The sequence below is a fragment of the Annulohypoxylon maeteangense genome, assembly GCF_022496945.1.
Source record: "Annulohypoxylon maeteangense strain CBS 123835 unplaced genomic scaffold GGS22scaffold_9, whole genome shotgun sequence".
Taxonomy (NCBI): domain Eukaryota; kingdom Fungi; phylum Ascomycota; class Sordariomycetes; order Xylariales; family Hypoxylaceae; genus Annulohypoxylon; species Annulohypoxylon maeteangense.
Window position 1 is genome coordinate 344,869 of NW_025953256.1, and position 16,448 is coordinate 361,316.

At 48.4% G+C, this 16,448-nt stretch overlaps 7 protein-coding genes across 7 annotated transcripts; 5 read left to right on the plus strand and 2 right to left on the minus strand.

Annotated features, from left to right (window-relative positions):
- The first annotated feature begins 109 nt into the window (after nt 1-109).
- GGS22DRAFT_163917 (actin-related protein 2/3 complex subunit 5) lies at nt 110-1,328 on the plus strand. Its single transcript, XM_047961447.1, has 3 exons — nt 110-646; nt 752-879; nt 939-1,328. The coding sequence occupies exons 1-3, from the start codon at nt 392-394 to the stop codon at nt 1,165-1,167; spliced, it is 612 nt and encodes a 203-aa protein (XP_047818441.1). The 5' UTR covers nt 110-391; the 3' UTR covers nt 1,168-1,328.
- Nucleotides 1,329-2,269: 941 nt separating this feature from the next.
- On the minus strand, nt 2,270-3,557 carry GGS22DRAFT_163919 (S-adenosyl-L-methionine-dependent methyltransferase). The gene is made up of 2 exons (XM_047961448.1): nt 3,196-3,557; nt 2,270-3,140 (listed from the first exon to the last, which is right to left on the minus strand). Exons 1-2 carry the CDS (start codon nt 3,445-3,447, stop codon nt 2,319-2,321), a joined length of 1,074 nt encoding a protein of 357 aa, XP_047818442.1. The 5' UTR covers nt 3,448-3,557; the 3' UTR covers nt 2,270-2,318.
- Nucleotides 3,558-3,740: 183 nt separating this feature from the next.
- GGS22DRAFT_163921 (Adaptor protein complex AP-2 alpha subunit) lies at nt 3,741-8,017 on the plus strand. Its single transcript, XM_047961449.1, has 7 exons — nt 3,741-4,475; nt 4,546-4,559; nt 4,653-4,696; nt 4,754-5,043; nt 5,102-5,436; nt 5,496-7,462; nt 7,527-8,017. The coding sequence occupies exons 1-7, from the start codon at nt 4,324-4,326 to the stop codon at nt 7,689-7,691; spliced, it is 2,967 nt and encodes a 988-aa protein (XP_047818443.1). The 5' UTR covers nt 3,741-4,323; the 3' UTR covers nt 7,692-8,017.
- Nucleotides 8,018-8,637: 620 nt separating this feature from the next.
- On the plus strand, nt 8,638-10,391 carry GGS22DRAFT_188819 (uncharacterized protein; the record flags this gene model as incomplete). Its single annotated transcript, XM_047964766.1, has 4 exons — nt 8,638-8,974; nt 9,127-9,216; nt 9,312-9,497; nt 9,553-10,391. The coding sequence occupies 4 exons, from the start codon at nt 8,638-8,640 to the stop codon at nt 10,389-10,391; spliced, it is 1,452 nt and encodes a 483-aa protein (XP_047818444.1).
- An 872-nt stretch (nt 10,392-11,263) lies between these two features.
- On the plus strand, nt 11,264-13,087 carry GGS22DRAFT_163924 (glycosyltransferase family 8 protein). The gene is made up of 2 exons (XM_047961450.1): nt 11,264-12,118; nt 12,218-13,087. Exons 1-2 carry the CDS (start codon nt 11,777-11,779, stop codon nt 12,860-12,862), a joined length of 987 nt encoding a protein of 328 aa, XP_047818445.1. The 5' UTR covers nt 11,264-11,776; the 3' UTR covers nt 12,863-13,087.
- GGS22DRAFT_144789 (uncharacterized protein) lies at nt 13,053-14,454 on the minus strand. Its single transcript, XM_047958845.1, has 3 exons — nt 14,096-14,454; nt 13,797-13,971; nt 13,053-13,648 (listed from the first exon to the last, which is right to left on the minus strand). The coding sequence occupies exons 1-3, from the start codon at nt 14,198-14,200 to the stop codon at nt 13,122-13,124; spliced, it is 807 nt and encodes a 268-aa protein (XP_047818446.1). The 5' UTR covers nt 14,201-14,454; the 3' UTR covers nt 13,053-13,121.
- A 104-nt stretch (nt 14,455-14,558) lies between these two features.
- GGS22DRAFT_163928 (uncharacterized protein) lies at nt 14,559-16,030 on the plus strand. Its single transcript, XM_047961451.1, has one exon. The coding sequence runs from the start codon at nt 14,813-14,815 to the stop codon at nt 16,007-16,009; it is 1,197 nt and encodes a 398-aa protein (XP_047818447.1). The 5' UTR covers nt 14,559-14,812; the 3' UTR covers nt 16,010-16,030.
- Nucleotides 16,031-16,448: the final 418 nt, after the last annotated feature.

The window sequence follows — 16,448 nt, forward strand, 5'->3', positions numbered from 1 at the left end:
CTACCCCAACTGTCCCCAAATGTTCTCCTATTCTAAGCCACAGTTTGCAAGCCTCTTGGCCCCACCAAAGCTTGCAGCTGGTCCAGCAACAGGAAGCAACGTCAATTCTCCCCCACCATCAATCTTCTAGCTGCAACGTCCACCGACCCGGAATCACTCGAAAGAGCCTCACTGCTTCCGATACACTCATTTTCCCGATCACATGTCCACGTAGCCGATCCGTAAGAGGCAGGCAAAGGCGGCAAAAAAACAACTTATCTCTCTCATCCCGAGCCTAGACTGCTTAGTCTTTAGGCATCAAGAGAAGCGAAGCCTTCTATACGTTACCGCTTACCTCTCCGTTGGGCAGACTCGTCTCCCTTCTTCTGGCTTTCGGGGCCGAGCGACTAGGATGTCTATCATACAGCAGCACACCCAGGCTTCGCTAAGCGATGCCTGGCGGACCATCAACATCGACGCTCTAGACCCGGACTCGTCACAGAACTTCGACACTTCCACCTTGCACCCGCCGTTACCCGAGATAGGCGAGGCGGATGTTCGTCAGCTGAATGCGCAGGTGCGGCAGCTGCTCCGAGGCGGCGATTCCGAGGGCGCCTTGAGGGGATGTCTAGAGAACCCGGTGTATAACGGAAATGATTTAGCTAAGGTAGGTTATACTATGGCTGTAGCCTTGGGATGCTATACCCGGAATATGAATTGGGAAGTTAGAACTCAGAAGGATTAGAGTGCTGATGGTGCGTTGGCGATATAGGATTCACATATGCAGACCGTAGTCGAGGTTCTACAGTCGATCAAGGCTAGTGAAATGACGCCGATGCTACAGAGAATCTATGGCTCGGAAGGCGGCAGCGAGCTGCTAGATGTGTTGATGAAGTATCTGTATGTCTTCGTCCTGCCCCTTTTAACAAGCTCGTCATCATATCTAACCTCATATACAGATACAAGGGTATGTCAGGTGGTCCATCAGGCGGAGGAGGACCAAAGACCCCAACCCGGGGCTTGACGCCACAGGCCACGGGGTTCAGCCAGATCGGCTCGAGGCCCGTCGGCACAAACGAGTCTACGGGAACGGCTATGAGTGTGCTGTTAAGCTGGCACGAGAAGGTCGTCGATGTCGCGGGCTTGGGTAGCATAGAGCGATGCATGACTGACTGGCGAAAAGTCTAAAGCTTTAGACGGCTTTAGGAATTGATGTTCTATAGAAATGGGATCACGAAGTTATTTACCTGCCTGCCTTGATATATCCACTGAATTATCATCTTTCCTGCCTATTTGCTCTAGGATATTTTTACTTGTCTTCTTAAATATAATTGGTTTCAATTTCTCTATTCGATTACCTGCTTTGTGATACCTTCAAGCTTGGTATTCCTATGGACTTGTCTTGAATATCTTTAATCCTCAATTTTCCTACCTAGTATCTACTTGTATGGGTATCTGATTTCATCTATGTCACTTAAACTCGAAGTAAACTTCAACGCTGACCCCATACGTATCTAGACTCAAGTGTACGCCATATGAAGTCACACTCTCGTCCTTCCCATATACACACCAGCTATCGCCAAGAGAAGACGTTTGTGATCATCTACTTATTTAGAATACATCCCCGTTAAACCAGGACCTACATACTTAAGAATGGTAAGTATAGGTTATCCATAGATATTAATTCCCTATCGATGGATTTCGTTGAATGCTTAGGGTATGGTGATCCAATCTTTAAACCCGCTTGTTTTTCTAATTCCCAGATAAGTCAATACTGTTTCCCATCTTATCACGTCCCTTTTCATCATTTGTAGCTGGCGAATCTAGAATACCCTCACTGTGTTGTAAATCATAATTGGTATGAAGCTAATGATTCCTCGAATCCGCATTTATTGCTAGTACATCATCAGCATGTCCCGATGTGAATGTAAGTTCCTGTTAACCTTCCTACCATGTGAGCAAACCGCAACATTGGTAGCGATACCCACTAACCGGAGCCATGATCCTTTACCACAACGTAGAAAGTATACATCCTAATGATACCGAGACCTGATTGATCAAGAATAGTTGCAATGGGATGCTCATTCTGAATATTCTCTTCGTTTTACTTTTTGACTCACTGATTTTGACCCCCCAATTGCCTATATCAAGCTATTGAGAATTTCCGAGAATTTAGGTTGTTTATTATGCTGTACAGAAGCCAACATGAGATTGAATAGATGTTGAATTGAAGCTGCGGATGCCTCGACCAAATGAACAAGCAGATAGTCACTGGCAAATACGATAACCTCTCCCTTCTTTGATTCTTTAATTCGTTATATACCTAGATTCGAGTATAACTACTTCTTTTCCAGAAAGTCCTTTAAGTTAATCTCTCCACTGCCTCTCGGCAGCGGCTGAGCCTGATCCGCAGACTCCTTCCAGCCGATCATATATATAACCCTAAAGGTAGCCGGCAGAGTCCCATCCTCGTTACCATGAAGCTCACGATATATAGCTTCATTAGCTAATAGCACATCCCTCTGAATCGCGCCCATCTCACGCCCCAGCACCGCATTCCCTTCACCCATAGCGCGCAGATCCTGCATCAATGCGAACGTATTGGGGTAATCCACAACCACATCGTCCACATCCACAGTCAGCATCTTAAACCCGGCGCGCTGCAATAGCCCGCCTACGTCCCGCACGTCCGCTAGCGGCGACACCCGCGGCGATATGCCACCCCGACGCTCGCTCTCCGCGAGCTGCAGCGACGTGCGTAGTTCAAATAACGTATCACCGCCGAGCATGGCGCCCATGAACGCGCAGTCCGGCTTCAGAACGTTGTTGATCTGCGCCAGGACTCCGGGCAGATCGTTGATCCAGTGCATGCTCAACGAACTGAGCACCAAATCAAATGTGTTCGCGGCAAAGGGTAGGGTCTCTTCGTCCGGGAGCACTTGCCGCGTTATATTGATTTGATCATTGAAGGGGAGGTCTACGTCTCGATGTAGCATGGTCTGCGAGGAGTCGACGGCGAGAAGGTGCCCGATTCGGGTGGCTATGGGTTCGGTGACGGGCTCTGGGCTATCGGGATCCGGGTTGGGGCGGGAGAGGGCCCACGCGATGTTGCAGGAGTTTGCGCCGAGGTCGAGGACTTCGGGGTAGCTGCGCTTGATGTCCTATACATCACATATCAGTGCCTTGTTCGGGTGATAAATCGTAAGGAGAATTTACTAGTAATCTATTGCATAGCCGGATGGCTACCTCATCTTTAACATAGTCGGACACCCGGCTATTTTGGAGATCGGCGGCGGCACGCTCCTTCTGCAGCCATTTCGTGCGGCGGTTGAAGACCTGGTGGACGGGAGGTGCCGAAGCTTGGACGGCGTATGATCGCCGTACCGCTGACGTTGAGCTTATTGTTCCTCCTACCACTTTTAAACCCCGTGGTAGTAGTATGCTTGATCTCCGGAGACTACAATTCATTCTCCCAGATCATCAATTGGTCGCCTTTCACATCTCGAAGATCGATGCGCACATTGAAGCTAGAGCTTTTGAATAGTCCGAGTCTCATTGGCTGTGACGTCGAAGCTGGAGAAATGGAGTAGGTAATATCGATAAGTAAGGTACGGATGTACATCGATATTTAAATTTCAAGCCACACTTCCTTCGTTACCTAAGACAGCTAAGGTTTATGTACGATTGAGGCGTAAAAATCATGTGGCCCCACATTACGGTAGCACTGGAACGCTGGAAGAACCTTGGAAAGATTGGAAGGTGTGCTCCTCTTTCGCCGCTCGGGGTTTTAAGACATAAGGGTCGCTTGCCAATTCAGTTCACACCTGGGCACATTTGTCATTTGTTCCATATCTGTCCCTGAATTGTCCCTGACATTGATCCAGGAATCCTATCCTAACATCCTTCCAATGCCGTGCCACCAAGTCCGAATTTCTACAAGTCGATAATCCTAACATAATCCGAATTCCCGTCTGCTCGACAACAAAAACCGTTAACCGTTGACCGTTACCGTTCCCACTTCGCCGTGCTTAATCTTGGAACCCCTTTGTCCGTCCTATTACCCACTACCGCCACCTACAACTACTCATTACCCATTACCCGCTGCCCGTTGCCCTGGTCACGTTCGACCATGTTTATAGACTGATTAGGTCTATCATGAGAGCCGCATCCCTGAGCGTGCTTCTTTTAGATATTGGACCTGACTTTATACACTTGACTTCGAGCTCTCCGTATATAAAATAATTTCGCGTGCTGCTGCTTTCGTTTTACTAGCGGATGCGATAGGAATAGAAGGAGTTTTGTAAAAATTAAGGAGGAGGGGATACTTCGTTGCGACAACACATCATGGCTTCCTCCGCTGCAGCCGGCTTCCTCGGCCGGTCGAGTAGTAGTAGTTCGAACATGCGTGGTCTCGTACAATTTATCGCCGACCTACGAAATGCAAGAGCTAGAGACCTAGAAGAAAAGAGGATTAATAAAGAGCTCGCAAACATCCGGTAGGTGGAGATGGTCATCCTTAACCGCCATTGAATCCGAGCTTGCTAACCTGTAGCTCCTACATCACAGACAGAAGTTCAAGGGTACGCTATGATTCAACCTAATGCGAATTCTAATTCATCGCGCCGGTACCATACCGGGACCTCGACGCCGAACCCGTAGCTAACAGACTATAGACGGTAACCTGAGCGGCTACCATAAGAAGAAATATGTTTGTAAAGTATGGGGAACATGAATCCGCGGCGATACCGAACGACCGAATCTAACGTGCGTATAGTTGTTGTATATTTACATACTAGGTTGGAATGTCGATTTTGGGCATCTTGAGGCTGTCAACCTCATATCGGCCAGCAAGTACTCAGAGAAACAAATTGGATACCTTGCCATGACTCTATTTCTACACGAGAAGCACGAGCTGTTACACTTGGTCGTCAACAGCATACGGAAGGATCTCCTTGATCATAACGAACTCTTCAACTGTTTGGCCCTGCACGCAATCGCGAATGTAGGAGGTCGGGAGATGGGAGAAGCCCTAAGCTCAGAAGTTCACAGACTTCTGATTTCACCGTATGTCCGATGGGTTAACCCCGGCGGTGCTATTCAAGTCATCTAACATCGAACGTAGGACCTCGAAAGCGTTTGTAAAGAAGAAGGCTGCCCTTACTCTCCTCCGTCTATACCGCAAGCACCCGGACATAATCCAACCGCAATGGGCGGAACGAATAATATCTCTAATGGATGACCTCGACCTTGGTGTGGGTCTCTCGGTTACGTCTTTGGTGATGACTGTTGCGCAAGATAACTTGGACCAGTATAAGGGTGCCTATGTCAAGGCCGCTTCACGACTGAAACGGATATTGATTGATAACGACTATACTCAGGACTACCTGTACTATAAAGTTCCTTGTCCATGGATTCAAGTCAAACTGCTACGGTTGCTTCAATATTTCCCACCTTCAGGTACGATTCTTATTTTTTGTCAATTTATTTTTTAGTATGTATACTAACTGCGTGAATAGAGGACAGCCATGTTCGTGAGATGATCCGGGAATCGTTACAGAAGATTCTGAATTTGGCGATGGAGACGAATAAGAACGTCCAACAGAACAATGCTCAGAACGCTGTTTTATTTGAGGCTATTAACCTCATTATCCACCTGGACACGGAACATGCATTGATGAAGCAAATATCTACCCGCCTAGGTCGCTTCATAACGTCTAGGGAGACGAATGTCCGATACTTAGGCCTGGAAGCCATGACTCACCTGGCAGCTCGAGCTGAGAATCTCGATCCTATCAAGCAACACCAAGAAGTGATCCTTGGATCACTCAAAGACCGAGACATCAGTGTGCGCAGAAAGGGTCTCGATTTGCTATATAGTATGTGCGATTCGACTAATTCTGCGCCCATTGTCTCGGAGTTATTGCACTACCTACAGAATGCCGATTTTGCTATTCGAGAAGAGATGGCTTTGAAGATTGCAATTTTGACAGAGAAGTACGCTACTGATATCCAGTGGTACATAAATGTGTCCCTTCGGCTGGTAGCCATTGCGGGAGACCATCTTAGTGACGAGGTTTGGCAACGAGTTATCCAGATTGTGACGAATAATGAGGAGCTGCAGGTATATGCGGCACATAATACCCTTCAGCACGTCAAGCAAGACCATTGCCACGAGACTCTAGTAAAAATCGGTGCCTATATTCTTGGAGAATTTGGCCATTTGATTGCGGAGGAGCAGGGATGCAGTCCCATCGAGCAATTCATGGCATTATCTAGAAAGCTGCCTGCGTGTTCTTCGAGCACACGCGCTATGATTCTTTCGTCGTTCGTCAAATTCGTTAACTTGTTCCCCGAGATTAAGCCTCAACTTCTCCACGTTTTCGAGATATATAGTCACACGTTGGACCCTGAATTGCAACAACGAGCATTCGAGTACTTGACGCTCGCTAGTCTTCCGACGGACGACTTGCTCCGTACGGTCTGCGATGAAATGCCGCCGTTCCCTGAACGACAGTCTGCACTCCTGTCGAGACTCCACCAGAAGCACGCCGGTACTAGTGATAAGCGGACGTGGGTGGTTGGCGGCAAGGATGCAAACAATGATGTTACGGAGCTGAACATGGCTAAGAATCCCGGTTTAAGGAGGACTTTCAGCTCCAATGGCCCGGTGAACGGTAACGGGGTAGCAAACGGTGCCGCAAATGGTGCTAACGGCCATTCCAATTCCAATGACCTTGCCGGTCTTGATATGAACGCAGGGCCTGTCCCGGAGAAGTTGCTCAAAGCACCAAACTTGGCCAGCGCCGCACATCTATCACCTGGTTGGGAGTCGGGTTACAACAAACTGTTACTTAAGGCTGATGGTGTACTCTTCGAAGATGGGCAGATCCAAATCGGTATCCGTTCCGAATACAGAGGGCAGATGGCATGTCTCATTTTGTATTTCACGAATAAGACACCTGCTACCGTAAGCTCCTTTACGACGACACTCGATCTGGACGAGAGCGAGAAGCAAAATCTGACCTGGGATGTGAAGACTATGCCTGATAGCTCTATTATGAATGGTGGCCAATCACGGCTGATCATCATGTTCGAGGCAAAGAAGGTCTTCACTAAGAGTCCCACTATCAGAATAAGTTACCTCGCAGGCGCCTTACAAGCGCTTACCCTCATGCTCCCGCTTACCGCCCATAAATTTATGGATCCTGCAGATCTCACAGCGGATGACTTCTTCAAGAGATGGAAGCAAATCGGTGGCGCACCACGTGAAGCTCAACAGATCATTGGCCTCGCCCCAGGTAAAGCTGGATCTCGAGAGATCACCGAAAGTTTTGTTCGAAAGACTATCGAAGGATTCCGTTGGGGAATTCTAAGAGGTGTTGATCCTAATAGCAAGAATTTTGTCGGGGCAAGCGTAATGCATACCTCTGAGGGGGGCAAGTTTGGCTGCTTAATGAGACTAGAGCCAAACTACACTTCACAGGTGAGCTGAACCAGCCCAAACAACAATGGATTCCCATTAAGGTACTTTGCTAACGAAATAACAGATGTTCCGACTAACGATTCGAGCTACGGATGAGAGTGTACCTCCTGTACTCTTGAAAATGATGGAGGAGCAAATGTCCAAAGGGGTCTCAACAGCACCAGAACTACGGGAAGGGCCTACACGGCGGGAAATATCAGATACCTTCGGTAATATAATGGTGCAATAAAGGACCCGGTAGAATAGGGGGAAGACAGAAAAGAAGGTGGTAATACTTTGGAAGGGGTTTCAAGAAGAGTTATGATTCCAAGTTCCAGATTCCACTTTGGAAAATTCAAGTTAAGCAAGTTATGCGGTATTTGTGCATTTCCAACCCGAGCGAGAGAGGAGTTCATTAGGTAGCATGTGATCAAAACATCTCATGTATCAAGCAAAGATGGCTGTGTTTTGTGTTTTGTGTTATTGGAAAGTAAATGGGTACCTACCCCTATTTGATTGTTGGATATCCTTTAAGTGTCTATAAGTCCCCAGGGAAATTCTGAGCTAATGTATAGGTATTATCTTGAGTTTCCAAGTTTTCACAATGTAACTAGAATACCGAATCTATCGTAATGTTTAAAGTTGATTATCGTGGTACAGATAGAGTCAGGTAGAGAAAGGGCTACCGCCTCCTTATCACTTCCCCATTCATCTGAGTTCAAGAAAGAGACTTTGTCTTTCGCTTTCGATAGTCACGGCTTTAACTATGTTGTTTAAGGAGTCGATAGACCCGATACGACGGTTTCCGGGGCAGTAGCTTTTGGATATACTATTGAGTGAACGTCGAGTCGATTTCTTAAACGACATCCTACACGCCCCTATCCGACTTCATATTTCCTGACGCCCACTGACCTAACCAATGCGAGGATTATAAATTAGCATTCGCCTTACCTTCTTCTTCTTCTTGGAACCTACCCTACTTTTTTCCCTGAAATCCTTTTCCCCCAAGGACTAAGCTATCCAGGCGTACACTTACATCCTCTTCCTGATTCTTCCTACCTTTATCTTCTCACCTTCATCCTCCCACCTTCATCTTCCATCTCATCTCCTTTCCTACTTTCTACCCTACCCCACGTATCAATTTTCCTTTACCCTTTAATATCATCTGTTCCCAGTAGACTCGTAGAAATCCGTCAATGCGTGATTCCAGTTGCGATCTCCATCAATCCCGATCCCATTCTCAATTCCCATCGGAGTCGCAACAATCGCAGCAAACGGAATCAAGTCACAACCCATTAAATTTCGATCTAGACGATTGGCAGAGAGACGTCCCTCAGGCGCTTCTTTTTCCCCATTCTCTTGATACCAAAGCACCTGGACGACAAGTCTTGTTGCGACACCAGAGAGTCATTCTTGCGCCTCCTCCCACTCCACCTCCCAGTATGGCGGGAACGACTGAGCGTGAGATCATGGACGAGAAGCGCGGCGGTATGATGGATATCAAGATTGAGCGAATGAAGCGCTGGTGGTTTGGTATGTATACATATTTTTTTTTTTTCTCATTTGAACCTCGCCACCATCTCTATTCATCTTCACCCTTAATCCTCGTCCCTACACTCAAATCATTCATCCGATTAATAACAGGAAAAAATAACCTGGTAATAAATGCTAACCGTTTCATCTAGCGCTGAAGCAGCGAGCCACCCCCAAGCTGTTCCCCCAGGCATGGCTCCTGTTCGTGATCATCATCTTGATCGCCATGGGTGCTATAGTCAGTAAGTCAAACCTTCACCTCCCTCATCTCTTCCCACAATAATGAAGCCAGTGCATTAGAGCCAATAAACCAAAGCTAACCCATCACTTCTTGAAGCTGGATGGGGTGGTCTCGCAGCCGAGACGGTGCGCCACCAGACGTTGACACGTCCCTCTGGTGCGTCGGCCACTTCTGCGGCGAGACCTGCGCCGCCTAATCTAGAGGCTAGTGCGTCTACTAGCACTTCGAGTGGCCTGATGTGGTACAATCCCACGGGATATGGTGCGGCGACGACTATGGAAGGTAAGTTCACAAGTATAGATCTCAACTTATAAACAAAGGACTAACCGATCTTCAGGTACCGGCACTGCTTGGTCTCCTTACCCAACGATGACGGTTACGGGACACCATGTCCCAGATGTACGAGTGATCGTGACCTCTACTGATGCCCCTACTGCCGATCACGTGGCAAAGAAGGACATCATCACCGACTACGAGATCACTCATGTCACCACCGTACTCACCGACTGGGTCACTAGCTACATCACCGCCGTAACAGTCGAGACCGTTCCCGGTGGTGCCTCTGTTCCCACTGCAAGCGCTGCCCCGACCCCGTCCACGACCTCGGAGCCCCGCGTCACCGCCGCCGCGACTAGCGGAAACCTCATGTTCTGCCCTGACGCCAACCATCCCAACGCCTGGACCCTCTGCGCCGCGCACCGCGCCGCCACCGGTCCCTTGGGATCCTCAACCTCAACCTCCATAGCAGCGCGTAACTGCAACCCATTCAGCCTAGCCTACACGCTGATCAAGACCGTGTGCACAGGAACCTGGAACCTGATCTTCCACCACGACGAGACGCGCGCAGCAGCCCTGCGCCACATCGACCGCTACCGCGTCTTCGACCTCGGCTGCCACTGCCAGGATCTCCAGAGCCTGATGCTCGCCATGGTGGACGTGGTGGCTGTGCAGCAGCGCATGCTGGATGATAAGGACCACGTTATCAACCATTTGAAGGAGGTGCTGGAGAGCCAGAAGATGGTGATGCAGGACCAGGACGCGGAGTTGGGGGAGACGCTGGGCGTTTTTGTGGATGTGGTTGAGTTTGTGAAGGGGTTTAAGGGCGGCTTTGAGGAGGGTTTGAAGAAGGGTGGTGTGAAGAATGCTACGGGCGTGAAGAATGCTACGGACGTGTGAGGGCTGTGGCTGCGGGGTGAGATCGGATGGGTATTGAGGATCTTGAGTTGCTTGCTTGCTATACTGGTTTGTTAAGTCGGGGTTTGTGTTCTTATGTGAACACTTCGACTCGGACTGGAACCGGACACGGGTATGGGAATGGAAAACAGAAAATGGGTGGACAGGATGGGATTATAGACGGCATGCATGGGCTATAGCCTATGATGTCTCATAATCGTTGACTATACACCGTTGAAAAGGAAGACAGCCGACTGGATGATGGTCATGTACCTATGCAAGGAACTAAGTACTCATGGATGGCGAGAGGCCCTCCTTAGGATTCACTGAATTACTGTTCCATGGCATCGTATGATTTGTTGTTTGTCGTGAACCAATCGTCGACCTTTTTCTGCCCCTGTCTAAAAACGTGCTGCGGCTTCGTTAGGTCTCAACACATATTCTCCCGAGATTCGATGAGCCAATTGTCGATGTTACCGTTCCGCTGGGCGTCCAATGTTGTATCTGCGTATGTATATGGGGTACATGGGGATGTTACGTTGAACTTGAAGGTGATCGACTGTTTAGGTTCGTTCATCCACTGATTATGGAAGTTTGGTTATGATTTTCTGGGAAACTTTCCTATCAAAATGGAAGCCTTCGCTGTTATGGAAGTGGTGACGAATAGGAGTAGGTACATGTACATACTTAGTATACGTACCTAGACCTACCTGGATGTACCTACCTACCTGTAGGCGAAGAGAGACACTGAACCGGAACAAGCCGAGACCTATACCCCAGTAACACCCCAAAACTCGGGCTGCGTCGGAGCTCCGACATGTGTGTCTATCTTCTATCAGGAAAGTACCGGTAAAGTACCGGGAACCAATGGCGGGGCTTCGTCCCACCACGCCCGCTACGGATATTATCCCTCGTTTTTCCCTCTCGATGGCGTCAGAGGCTAAGGTAAGGGCCGATCTACCTATCTCCTACTATCTCCTACTTTAGCTGCAGTAGGTCCAGCTTTCCCGTCGCTTCCATCGCTATCTTCCCCGTCCGCGCAGCTGTCGGGTGTCTCATATTAATAATCTCCCGTCCCAAGACTATACCGTTTCCAGCTAAGTCTAAGCTCTTTCGCCCTCCGAACCGGGGTAATTTACTAGATGTGCGTGAAGATATGATGGAAGCTCGACTGTAGCACAAATCATTACATTCCAGGTCCTTTTTTCTATGCTTACAGATGTACATATACTCTGTACCATTCCCCTCTTTTCTTGCTACTACTGCAGTCGTTATTCACTCCGTTTTTCTTCCTCTTCTCCTATCATCTGCAACTGGTTCGTAAACTCAGCGGGCAAGTAGAAATTAAAGATAAGAAGAAGAAGAAGAAACGGAAAAGAGGAGAAACGATGACGACCAACGGCAACGGCGTGAAGCAGAACGGCGGCGCGGCCGAGAACGGGGATGGGTGGTACGACCCGACCAAGATCTGGACGACCCTGCTGACGAACCGCGCGTACTTCGGGGGACTGTTGGTGTTGCACCACTCCCTGCGCCGGCACCGGAGCAAGTACCGGCTTCACGTCATGGTCACGCGCGCCGTCGAGGAGGACACCGAGTACATGGAAGCATTCGCGGCCGCGGGCATCCCGACGATCGTCGTCGACAAGATCGAGCCTGCGCCCCGGGATGGGAAGATTAATAAGGGCACGTGGGAGAAGCTTGCCCCGTGGTCGTTTACGCAGTATGAGGTATGATTATGATTATATATATGCCCAACTATCTCCCTATCTACCTACTCCATATACATACGGTATGGAACAAATCATGTAGCTAACCCCACCAACCAGCGGGTCGTCCTCCTAGACAGCGACCAGGTGATCCTGCAGAACATCGACGACATGATGGAGGTCGACATCCCCGAGGGCTGGATCGCGAGCACCCACGCCTGCACATGCAACCCGCGGAAGCTGCCGCACTACAGCAAGGACTGGGTGCCCGCAAACTGCGCCTTCACAGCCGCGGACCAAGCCACAGGCGCTCCCGCTCCCATCACCGCGCAAAGCCCGAATAACCACCACCTGCTCAACAGCGGCACGGTGATCGTGCAGCCGTCAAAGGCGCAGTACGACGAGCTGATCCACGCGATGAACACGCACCCCGACGTGCCCAACATGATCTTCTTCGACCAGGACCTGCTCGCGATCGTGTACAGAGGCCGGTGGAAGCCGTTGCCGTATCACTATAACGCGCTGAAGCCGATGCGGGCTTGTCATGGTGGGTTGTGGAAGGATGGAGATGTGAAGATCCTGCATTATATCCTGAATAAACCGTGGAAGAGCAGGGCGTTTGATGAGGGCGATACGATTGAGTCGACGCATGGGCTGTGGTGGGAGGAGTTTGGGTTGGTGGAGAGGGAGTGGATTGGGAGTGAGGATCAGAGGAAGAGGGAGCTTTGGGGGAGTGTGGTTGTGCCTGTTGTTGCGCAGGAATGAGGGATGGATGAATGATTGGTTTTGTGAACGTTTGGGTGATGAGGTGGGCATTTTCATGGCATTAGAAGTTATTCTAAGGCATAGCGTATACGTTTGGGCTGAGAGTGAGAGGCCATCGTGAGATATATTTATAGCACTTAGGTTAGAGGTTACGAGCAATTAACGACGGGCCGTAATGGCTGGATTGGCATGTATCGATTGCTGATAATTCATATTCTTTTATAATGGTGTCGCTTTGAACAGTGATAATTCTACATAACTACTCCCTAATCTTAGCCTCGCTCTTCGGTCCCCTAATCCCAAATATTGTGCTCCCGACCCGCACCTCACCACTCCCCATCACAATCGCGCCCTCGTAGTCCTCGCTCATGCCCATGCTTAACTCTAGCTCTCGATCTAGACCCAACTCCTTCTGCACGAGGTCCCGCTGCTCTCGTAACGCTACAAAATCCTCGTTCTCATTTTCTGCGGTTGTGGCTACACTACGCGCTATGGCACCGATGGTCATCAGGCCGAGAAGGTGAAGGTTCGGTGCGGACTCGACGAGGCGTGCTAGAGCGAGGGTGGAAGGCCCAGGGGCGCAACCGGATTTGGAGGGCTCGCCAGAAGTGTTGATTTGGATGTGGATGTTGAGTTTAGAGGGTGGAGGGGTAGAAGATGGGGAGGAGGACGAGAAGGCAGCCAGGAATTCGCCTCGGTGCTTGTCCAAGAGCTGGGCTTTCTTCTCAGTGTCTACGCTCGACACACACCATAGGTTCGGGATCTTGGCTAGGTTCTTGCAGTGGCCTAATTGGTGGGTTAGTTATGCGTTTTAGATGAAGGCCTTTTCCTTAGGGACCTGTGATACAGGATCTTCCTCATATTCAGGGCGTATGATAATCTGATTGCAGATGACCCTCTTCCCTGCCAAGATAAGGGAAATTTCACTTCTTACCGGACTGCAAGCCGCCGATAAAATGCCAATGTATGCTGCGAGGTAGCAGCTCAGCCTTTTGGCTCAGTTCCTGGGCATAGTTCTCACCGAAATGCAGTTGCGGCGGTGAGGCCTGCTGCATAAGCGCCACGATGTCGTTGGCCGGCTTCAGCTTTGAGACGGCAACTAGGCGTACCTAAAGTGAATAATTTAGTTAAGTTAGTCATATGATTATTTACAAAATCACATCATATGATGTGCCACGAGTGAATATAAGGGGAAGCCCCTGATTGATAAAGGGGCAAGGCAAGGCGACCTACATCTCGACCATTGGCGACGGCAGTGATGCGCTCCCGCACGGTTTTAATTTGGGATACTAGAGCAGCGGCTCTCTGCGGGTCGATTTTCATTTCTACGTCAGTCATCGTAGAGCCATATGCTATATACCCATGTAGGTATTATATGAATATCGTTTATATGAGAATAGCAACGAGATGGAAATTGTTGTCGTCAGGTACAAAAGATACGACTCATCGGTAGCTGCTTCCATTGGGAAGAAAAACCTAAAGAACATGAGACGGGTAGTACAGTACTTATACTGTACATCTTACATAATATGGATTAACGCTAGTTATCGCTCTACTAGGCGATGCAAAGTCGATATAGAAATACGAAGCTCATATTCCTCTTGAAGATTACATTTTGCATTGTATTTGCTACCGCAACGTGTCTACCGATATTTAAATGTGCATGCAAGAAGAGCCGGGGAGGTGATATCATTTTACGGGATTTCGCACATGGCAATAAGGTTCAACAAGGTTATGAGCGGTTAGATATCGATAAGACCATACTCCAGAATTTTGAAGCTTCCAAAGTTCTGATATCCAATAGCGCGTCTCAACGAACTTCTCAATCTCATCAGTTCCCGCCGAACAATTACAATCTGTTTAAAGTTTCGAGCCGCCCAGGTGATCAGCTACTTCTATACACGAACCTCGAGCATTCGGAAGGCGTCCCATTATTGCCTAGTAGCTATCATGGCAGATCCTTTGTTAACATCGCTCTGTACTATCTGCCACATTCAAACACCTAAATACAAATGCCCACGATGCGGAACAAGAACGTGTTCCCTGACATGTGTGAAGAAACACAAGAAGTGGTCGTCGTGTAATGGAGAACGCGATGCGACCGCATACATACCACGAGAGAAGTTAAAAACCGACGCTGGTATCGACCACGACTACAACTTCCTAACCAAGATTGAGAGATCCGTGGAGCGAACCGAGAAGATATTAAGGGAAGAGAAGGAGATATTACCTCAAGAGGATACCACTTCGCGCCCCCCGCCTAATAAACGAGCACGCCTGCATAAGGGACAAAGTAGAGGAAGGGTTACTTTCGAAGAAAGCTCAAGAAGATGGGATAGGAATTCGATACAACGAATGCGACAGCTGGGTATCAATGTCTCTTCCGTTCCTTATGGCATGACTCGAGCGAAAGAAAACAAGACAAGCTGGAACAAACGTACAAGGACTATGAACTGGCAGGTGGAATGGTTCGAGTGGAAAGGGATTGCTCCTATCGAAGGAGACAGCAACCAAGACAACAACCAAAAGCCAAAGCCCTCAAGACTCCTGCATAAAGTACTAGACGAAGTACCACTCTACATCGGGTTTGCAGAGACTCAAGAATATTATCGTCAGCGACAACTTAGCGACCAAGAGCGTGTGAAAGAGAAGAAACAGAAGGCTTCGGAGGGAAAGAAAATACTCGCCGGAAGCGCCCAAGACGTGGCCACAACTGCTTGGAGCGGTGGAGAATGTATAATGCAAGACTCAGGCACGACTACGTGGAACAACGAGACTCTAGGGTCCCACATAAGCGAAGAACCGAAAGACAAGTACCGGTTCTTCTATCTCAAGCCGAGGACACCTTCGAGGGAATCCCAGAAGCTCGTCCCCTTACGACCGACAGATAGCCTGGCCAACATTCTACCCGATCTCGATATTGTGGAATTTCCAACTATCTGCATACTGCCAAGTAACTCAACAGCTATCCCTGATGGATATGTCGTGGTGGAAGAGAAGGTGGGAAGATCTAAAAAGCGACAAGGCACTAGCCTCGTGGAATATTTAAGCGAGGAGGGTGAGAATATAAACGAAGAAATCGACGAGCAAGAAAACGATGATACCACAAGTAGCTCAGGTTCAGATTCTTCCGACCTATCTGACTAGGTACATACATACATACCTACCTAATACTTAGATACCTAATTAATAACGATATTTTCCATGCCATTTCTGTGAATTGTTGTGGGCTAAATTTTTATGGCTATTAAAGGCTTATCATTGATTGTGGCCATGTTGTTTTCGTAGATTTATTTAATAATAATAACGACATATGGATATTATTATCTGAATATTTAGGGAAAGTACCTAGAGTAGCAACCCGTATGTGGGTGATAGACCGGGGATTATGTGACGAAGTTGTGTTTTTTAAGGGAAATAATACAATGATATCCTGCACAGGACAAATAAATAAATATTTAGCAATTGGTGTTACATCAATAGAAATCATTTTGAACTTATATTTGTACAGTACCTCGAAGTGAACATTTAAATGTTGAGAGCTGTGACAATTATATAAGTACCGAATACCAACAAAGTACATTGA

Coding starts and splice junctions, on each gene's coding strand:
- GGS22DRAFT_163917 (XM_047961447.1), top strand. CDS start 392: ATGTCTATCATACAGCAGCACACCCAGGCTTCGCTAAGCGATGCCTGG. Junction 647..751: donor ACGGAAATGATTTAGCTAAG/GTAGGTTATACT, acceptor TTGGCGATATAG/GATTCACATATGCAGACCGT. Junction 880..938: donor GATGTGTTGATGAAGTATCT/GTATGTCTTCGT, acceptor CCTCATATACAG/ATACAAGGGTATGTCAGGTG.
- GGS22DRAFT_163919 (XM_047961448.1), bottom strand. CDS start 3,447: ATGAATTGTAGTCTCCGGAGATCAAGCATACTACTACCACGGGGTTTA. Junction 3,141..3,195: donor GGCTATGCAATAGATTACTA/GTAAATTCTCCT, acceptor TGTGATGTATAG/GACATCAAGCGCAGCTACCC.
- GGS22DRAFT_163921 (XM_047961449.1), top strand. CDS start 4,324: ATGGCTTCCTCCGCTGCAGCCGGCTTCCTCGGCCGGTCGAGTAGTAGT. Junction 4,697..4,753: donor AGAAGAAATATGTTTGTAAA/GTATGGGGAACA, acceptor ACGTGCGTATAG/TTGTTGTATATTTACATACT. Junction 7,463..7,526: donor AGCCAAACTACACTTCACAG/GTGAGCTGAACC, acceptor ACGAAATAACAG/ATGTTCCGACTAACGATTCG.
- GGS22DRAFT_163924 (XM_047961450.1), top strand. CDS start 11,777: ATGACGACCAACGGCAACGGCGTGAAGCAGAACGGCGGCGCGGCCGAG. Junction 12,119..12,217: donor GGTCGTTTACGCAGTATGAG/GTATGATTATGA, acceptor CCCACCAACCAG/CGGGTCGTCCTCCTAGACAG.
- GGS22DRAFT_144789 (XM_047958845.1), bottom strand. CDS start 14,200: ATGACTGACGTAGAAATGAAAATCGACCCGCAGAGAGCCGCTGCTCTA. Junction 13,972..14,095: donor CCGTCGCCAATGGTCGAGAT/GTAGGTCGCCTT, acceptor TATTCACTTTAG/GTACGCCTAGTTGCCGTCTC. Junction 13,649..13,796: donor TATCGGCGGCTTGCAGTCCG/GTAAGAAGTGAA, acceptor CCCACCAATTAG/GCCACTGCAAGAACCTAGCC.
- GGS22DRAFT_163928 (XM_047961451.1), top strand. CDS start 14,813: ATGGCAGATCCTTTGTTAACATCGCTCTGTACTATCTGCCACATTCAA.